This window comes from Telopea speciosissima, chromosome 7, assembly GCF_018873765.1.
Source record: "Telopea speciosissima isolate NSW1024214 ecotype Mountain lineage chromosome 7, Tspe_v1, whole genome shotgun sequence".
Classification (NCBI taxonomy): domain Eukaryota; kingdom Viridiplantae; phylum Streptophyta; class Magnoliopsida; order Proteales; family Proteaceae; genus Telopea; species Telopea speciosissima.
In genome coordinates, this window is record NC_057922.1 from 35613187 (window position 1) to 35620800 (window position 7614).

The 7614-nt window shown below is 37.7% G+C and overlaps 1 protein-coding gene and 1 non-coding gene across 2 annotated transcripts; one reads left to right on the forward strand and one right to left on the reverse strand.

Moving 5' to 3' along the window:
- The first annotated feature begins 260 nt into the window (after positions 1-260).
- Positions 261-342, forward strand: TRNAS-UGA. The gene has a single exon. It is a non-coding gene; the product is annotated as a tRNA-Ser (tRNA).
- A 1967-nt stretch (positions 343-2309) lies between these two features.
- LOC122668827 (glutathione S-transferase F13-like) lies at positions 2310-3196 on the reverse strand. The gene is made up of 2 exons (XM_043865367.1): positions 2992-3196; positions 2310-2863 (listed from the first exon to the last, which is right to left on the reverse strand). The coding sequence occupies exons 1-2, from the start codon at positions 3136-3138 to the stop codon at positions 2348-2350; spliced, it is 663 nt and encodes a 220-aa protein (XP_043721302.1). The 5' UTR covers positions 3139-3196; the 3' UTR covers positions 2310-2347.
- Between the last annotated feature and the right edge of the window lie 4418 nt (positions 3197-7614).

The window sequence follows — 7614 nt, forward strand, 5'->3', positions numbered from 1 at the left end:
TGATAGAAATTTTCTTTAGATACAAATTACTAAAGTTTCTTTATAGGTTTAAAATTTTTTCAATTATCATCCCTTCAATTTCCCGTGCAACCAAAAGTAAAATCAGGCTCGTTGGATTGCAAGGAAAATGCAAATATTTTGATGGTAAAGTGGAATAAATGTTCCAAGCTTGTAATGTGGATAAGTTAGGACTCCAATCTAGAAACTTTTCGCCAGTTTAGCCTTCCAATATAATAAATATGTGCTAATAAACATAAGTGGTCGATATGTCCGAGTGGTTAAGGAGACAGACTTGAAATCAGTTGGGCTTTGCCCGCGCAGGTTCGAACCCTGCTGTCGACGTTTTCTATTCAACTCAGAATTCATTTTCCGATCTAAATGAAAATGTAAATGGGAAAAATCTGTTTGTTTTGGATGTCCTTTAACGATCAGAATTCCCCCTGATTTATCATTTTCCGGGTCAGTTCTTGAAAGGATTTCAGCGTTGTTGGAAAGTAGGGAAGGAATCTGGAATCCTTAGTGAGAGCTTTATTCTGTGGTTTCTCTGGAAGGTTAGGAATGACCTTAGCTTTGGTCGGAAATCGTGGAGCTCATGAAGAGTTTTTAGCATCTCAAACCCCTCCCAAGCTTTCTTCAAAGGACCAGTCAGCTTCTAGTCAGCACTTTCCTTGAGGGTGGGAATGCCCCCCAAGAGCAACCATTAAGGTTAACTGTTATGCGTCTGGAGACCCGAAATCTGAGAGGTGTGGTATTGGGGTGATCATCTATGGAGGACTAGGGATCCCTTGTTCTGGCGAAGTCCTTTGTGGACTCATTCGGAGATATTTTGGTTGGTGAAGCGCTTGCAGTCCGTTTCAGCCTTTTGGAGGGAATTGCCTTGGTGGCGGATTATCTGATTCGATGATAACAAGGAGGTTAACTCCTTCACCAACGACACTTCAAGAACCCCTCCCTTTGATGTTTTCTCAATTATCATGGATATCACGCATCTGGCCTCTTATCCTCTCTCTTGTAAGTTTGAGTTTATTTCTAGAGAATCCAACGTTGTTGCGGATTCACTAGCTAGGCGGGCCCTGTTGACAGAATGGCCGATTTTCACTCTGTGGCTCAGAGAACTTTGTAATCCTTCAGTCGTGTGTCCCTTAGTTGCTAATAAATAATCCCATTTTCTATCAAAAGAAAAAAAAGGGAAAAAATCCACTGCGGAGCCTTGGGAGCTCGACACATTCAACGGTGCGGCCTTGGGTGCTCGACATGTGGATGATGCGACATCCAATGGTTCGAGCTAGATTGCACTTCTTTTTTTTTTTCTTCTCGAGCTTGACACGGTTGGATGTCGCATCATCCACATGTCGAGTTCCCAAGGCCGCACCGCAGTCCACCGCCAGATTGGTGCATTGTAGAGGACTTTAATCCTATAAATGGAAAGCTGAAAACCCGTGTTCGAATCCGAAATTTTGGTTCTCGAAAAATATCCGAATCCATCCTAAAGATAATCTAATTCGAATTGAATCCGTCTAAAAGATAATCAAATTCTGATTGAATCCGTCCGAAAGATAATCAGATTTAGATAGTTATATTTCGAATTGGATATTATTCGGATAATCTACTATTTGATCTAAAATAACTGATTCTTTCAATTCGATCCAGAATAAATTTGCGAATTTGTAATGTTTTGAATAGGGATGTAAATGGAAAGCCAAAATCTGTGTTCAAATCTGGAATTTTGGTTTCCAACAAATATCTGAATCCGTTCAAAAGATAATCGGATTCAGATTGAATCCATCCAAAAGATAATAGTTTCTTTTCGGATCGGATATTATTCGGATAATTTACGATCGTAAAATGTGATTACTTTAATATTTTTGTAAAAACATATGATACATATATTATTATATTACTCTTATCATAAACACTTTTATAAGGATATTTGATAACCAGAGTCGGTAATCGATATGGGTCAGATTCATTTATTAATCGGATAATTTATTGGATCGGATAATATCCGATAAACTCCCAAATTCGTATATGATATTAGTGTTTAAAATTCTATCAGATAGCGGATCAGATACAAATGTCATTCGGTAAATGGATTTGGATTCGGAGTCCGATCAGTTTACATTTTACATCCCTAGTTATGAACCATAGCCATGAATTGGAAGAACTTAAGATTGTATAGTCTCATCTCAAACACCCAATTTATTATCTCATTAATTTTCCCTATTCATAATAATCATACCCAGAGCAGAGGAATACAGATGAACAAAGATACTACACTACAGTTTTTATTTCATTAATGGATTCTCTGATTCATTCTAATGGTGGTGGTGGTGGTGTTGGTGTTTGTTTATTTCTTATCACCAAAAGTCATGACCTGAGAAACCTTCAGGAAAGCAGGCCTTGAAGAGATATCTTCCCACCAAGCCTTAACATGAGGACGAGAGTTGATGAGAGAAGTCCAAGGAGACTTCATGAAGTAATGGGTGTAAGAGAGATGATGAAGATCTGCAAGACTATAGAAATCCCCAGCCAAGTACTTGCTCTGCGACAATCTCGCCTCGTACACATCCAATACCTTCGTAAACTTTTCAATTCCATCATCGATCGCCTTCTGATCAGGGGTTCTTCCTCGCATAGGAGCCAAGAAGTATTCAGAGATGATAGGTGTAATGGCAGGGGAGTATTGCTGCGATTCCACTTCGATCCATACCCCTACCATGGCTTCTTCCTTCAAATTTCCCCCTTTCAATCTCAGCAAATCCTCACCTTGATCCTTGTATTTCTTCGACAAGTACGCCGTTATCGCTCTAGATTCGAATAGTGTTAGATCTCCGTCTTCCAGTACCGGAATCACACCGAATGGCTGCAACAATCATCAATTTCAATTTCTAATTAGTTCTTCGGATCATCATCAAAATTAAAAAGAGATCAAATTTTAAAATTTTTGAAGAATGGAAGAAATAAAGAGATGATGATGGATATGTACAGTACATTCTTAGAGAGGAAAGGTAGTTGCTTGTGCTCGCCCACGGCGAGGTTAACGGGGATGAGATCAAAATTTACGCATTTCTCGTGAAGACATGCTAAGACACGGGCGGTGCAGGTCGACATGGGAACTCCATAGAGCTTCAACGCCATCGATGATGTATGGATTGTATCTGTTTGCTTAATTCCCTCAAAGAAGCAGACCGACAGAGATTGAGAGAGGTTCACTCCCTTTATATAGAATCACGGGATGGATATTTTAATATGGTAAGCTAAGCCAGATCCATTAATTTCTCCATATCCAGATCTAGACAGTTGCAGAAATGGTCAAGATACAGAGAGTCCAATTTCATAAAGGTGAGTGGTACCCACTCTTTGATTAGATAGAATTGATTTGTTTCAGTGAATTTCTAACTTTACAGAGCATCCCTCATGGTCAGTCAATGGCACTTACGTGCTCTGAGTCGTTATCAGTAAGCATTAGATCACTTTTCTGCAGCATTTCCATGAATGGATCCATGACTTTCATGGGCATTACTTCGTTTTCACATTCAATTTTACTTTTCTCTTCAGATTATGCAAATCTAGACTTTTCTAGTTGGGCAAGTTTGGATTGTTCTTCTAAGATATTTAAGTTGGATTGATGGGTATGCTTGGACTGTTGTTCTACTTTTGAAGTTCGAAATTTGTAAACTACTGGATTAGATTAAGTAGTTGCAAAGTAGAGACTCCCAAGTGCAAATAACTGAATTAATAATCACTAGAATCAGATAGATCATGTCGGTATCAGTTCATTGGATGCTCTAAGTATAATTCATCATTTCTTACCTGATGAACCAAGAAAAAAAAGAGATCTTTAGGATGAACTGTTTATTATGGGAAAAAGGACTTTGTCCGGAAGTGTGGTCTACACCTGCACTCCCATACTATATCTCTCATGAGTCTATCTCTCCTCCTCATATGAGAATACACTTTTGTCCGTCCTCTGGTTTTATGGAGAAGAGAGATCGACATATGGGAGTGCTGGTGTAGGCCACACTCCCGAACAGAAAACTGCTTCCTGCTTATTCAACAGAAACAAAACTGTAAATAAAGAGATTAATTCTTTTTATTAAAAAAAAAACCCTTGTAATATTAACCAAAAAGAAACATAGAAACTTACAACCGTTCGGGGGTTCTAGTTTGTCTAGCAAAAATAGCAAGATCATGAAACATTTCTATCCTTTTGTTAATACAAAATTTAGGATATTTACTCAAAGAGGTTTTATATCCCACAAAATAGTAAAAATCCCCCAGACATTGGTAACTATCTTGATCCATCCAATAAACCAATTCTTCACAACCAGTCCAATTGTCAATACATACACCTTCCAACGATTCTATTATTTGTAGTCCCTGGAGCAATCCTCTTGCTTTGGCCTCTTGTGCTTTTTCTGTGTAACCAAAATCCGCACAGGCAATAATAAAATTATTATTGTGAATAACAACAAAATCTTATCCCACTTCCCTAATCTCTTTACTTAAACTTCCATCACATACAATAGTAACAAAGTCCGCTTTAGCAAGTTCAACATAGTCATTCATTGATAAAGTAGAAATTAGCGAAGAAGCTTTGTCCATATTACATGGAAATTTTAAGAAATTCAGTTCTAAATTTCAACGATTAATGTTACTCAAAATAATATTGGGATCAAGTTTGCAATGGGAAAAATAGACATTGATTTTTAGTAGCAAACCACAAAAAATATCAGGTGATAGATACTACAAAGGAAGAAAATTTTATCCTGTATAGAGGAAAATCTAGAAATTACGAAGTTACAAGAGATCAACAAAAGAAGATGCTTAGAGGTATTCCGGACTTAGACCCAATATTCACTTTTTTTTAAAATTGACAAGATAAAAATAGGTACCTGTTATGTGCCCATTGGAGGGGTCCACTCTAGTGTATGGGCACTAGATTGGACCAGCCTAATATGGGATGAGTTTAAAGGGATTGATTTAACGCGTTCCATCAGCTCTGGAGTTTTTGGCGTATCAGTCAAATACCTAACATTTGGTATTAGAGTTGGGCATCACGTCACCGTCGTCATGGGTTCGAGTCACGAAAATGACTACTTAGGAGAGGGTTATCTGGAGTAGTATGAAAGCCGTCAAGAAAAGGCTATTGCCGCCAGGCAAAAACCTTGGAGCAGAACGAAGCCACTGGGAAAGGGTTATCTACCACCAGAGTGAAAGTTGCCTACAGTGAGAGCCGTCGAGGACAACGGCTGCAGAAGTGTGGTGGTCTGTTATGTCTCCAATGGTACTCACTCTAGTGTATGAGCGTTAGATTGGACCAACCTAGTATAAGATGGATTTAAAGGACTTGATTTAATGCGTTCCACCATCTCTGAAACTTTTGGCATATCGATCAAATAGCTAACAATACCAATCCATTTTCTTTTCTTTTTGATAAAATACACATGCATCATCAATTGACATAATGTTTCTTGCTTTTTAATAGCTGAGATCTTTATATCGACTAGCCAAATCAACATGTATTCTGTCTCCCTTTATCTATCTCTCTGTGTTTGTGGGTGTTTTGAGTGTGAGAAGAAAGAGCATACAAAATTTACCGAGGAGAAAGTTTTAAGAATGGAAAATGAGAGAGAGAGAGAGAGTGTAGACCATTGAACCTACCTAACACGCCCACCAACCCAAAGATATGTCATGTATGGACTATAGACAGATCTTCGTGCCCTTCTTTCATTTCCAGTCGATTTTGTTGACTAACCAAAACTTTCATATCCACAGTGGAGTACAACAGCAGAATCAACAATATCCAATAATATTATATATTCTAAAAAAATTTCCTTATAGCAAGGTTTTAGTAATCGGTATTGGTCTTCGCTGATATTGATACAATATCGATCCGAATTGGTTTGTAGCGGTCCATATTGAATAGTTTTACAAATAAATTTTAATAAAAAAAATTATTTATAATTTTACTTTTGGTCCGTACACTTGGATTGGTATCGTATCAGTCAAGAATCGGTATCGATCTTCACCGATTACCAATACAAATCAACCGATCTGATACTGATTCCTCAAATCGTGGTCTCGACTGATAACGATATTGATAATAGACAGACTGGGTTGTATATAGCCGATATCAAATGGAAATTCAAAAACAGACTATTTTTAGCCATACAACTGATTCATATCAGTATCGTATCAGTATACATGTCGACTGATATGCCGATATGACACCACTTTTTTGGCCATAAAACTGATTCAAACAACAACCCACCCCCCCCCCCCTCCCCAAAACAAAAAAAGTAGTACAGATTCAATATAGTGCTATGGTTTTCAATATCAAACATGTTGATGACTGAACCTCACAGCTCAAGATCACCGATTAAAAAAGAACCTATTGGTGATCAGAGTATGGTCTGTTATGGCCCTCTAACTACTTATAGAACCGTTTTGCTACAACAGACCGGTATCTGAATCTGGTCCAGCCAATTCCGTTCCAGACGGTCCAGAAACAGAAATGATTTGGCCAGAGATTCCACCTTAACCCTAAAAATACTGTAGGCTCCGTTTGGTTGCAAGGGGAATTAAAAAGAAGGGAAGTGCAATTTTCATACTTAAAAAAAAAACATTTTTAATCATTACCCCATGTGATAATATATCTAACTCCAAACGATTCTATATTTGGTTATTAAATTTCACTTTACTTTGCATCCATTTTCCTTTAGTTTAAAATGTTAAATAAATATTACATGTAAAATCTATTTTTACTAGATATGATAAGAAATTTAAGTAGTTTATACAATCACATGGACTAATCATTACAAAAGTTTTTTTTTAAGGTTTGAAAATTTTCTCTTCCCTTCCATTTAATTCCTCTTGCAACCAAATGGAGCCGAATGATTTGCCCGATCCAGAACATTGGGATCGGGCTCAGCGAATTTTGATTCACCCCTAGAACCAGAACTGAAGGAATCAAAATCAGGCTCAGCCAATTTTGATTTGCTCAATCCGATTCCAATTTTTAAATCCGTTACTCTAATACCTCTCGACATGGGACATCGGAAAGGAACCAGCCACAGTATGAGAACGGTACGTAGCTGGGCTGGATATCCCTCCTACTTGGTCATAGCTGAAACGGTCCAAAACTAAACCAAGGATCTCTCAAATATAAAGAAAGAAGCAGTTGCCTATTTCAACTACTAACCAAGGCCTTAAAACTTCTGCAAAACCATATCCTTCCTCTTCTTATTTTGAAATCACTTGATATTTTCAGCAGGCCGAATGCCATATATTTAAGTTCTGGTAATCACACATACTCAGCCTTATCCCAACTTAATGGAGGTAGACTACATGGATCCAAACAAAACAAAATAGGAAAAAATGGGGTCAAGAGAGATGGGGAAATAGATGAGAAAATAAAAATGAAAAATAACAAATGAAAGATTAAATTAAGCGGAAAGAAGCACAGCCCAGCAGGTCAAGGAATTCCAGATCATTCAGATTTTGGGTTCGGGTTCGGGATATGGATGGAATCGAGAGGGAAGAAAGAGCTCGGTTTCAGAGGCTTGATCAACTTTATAATCATGGATCATCAACAAATCCCTAAGAAGTCTG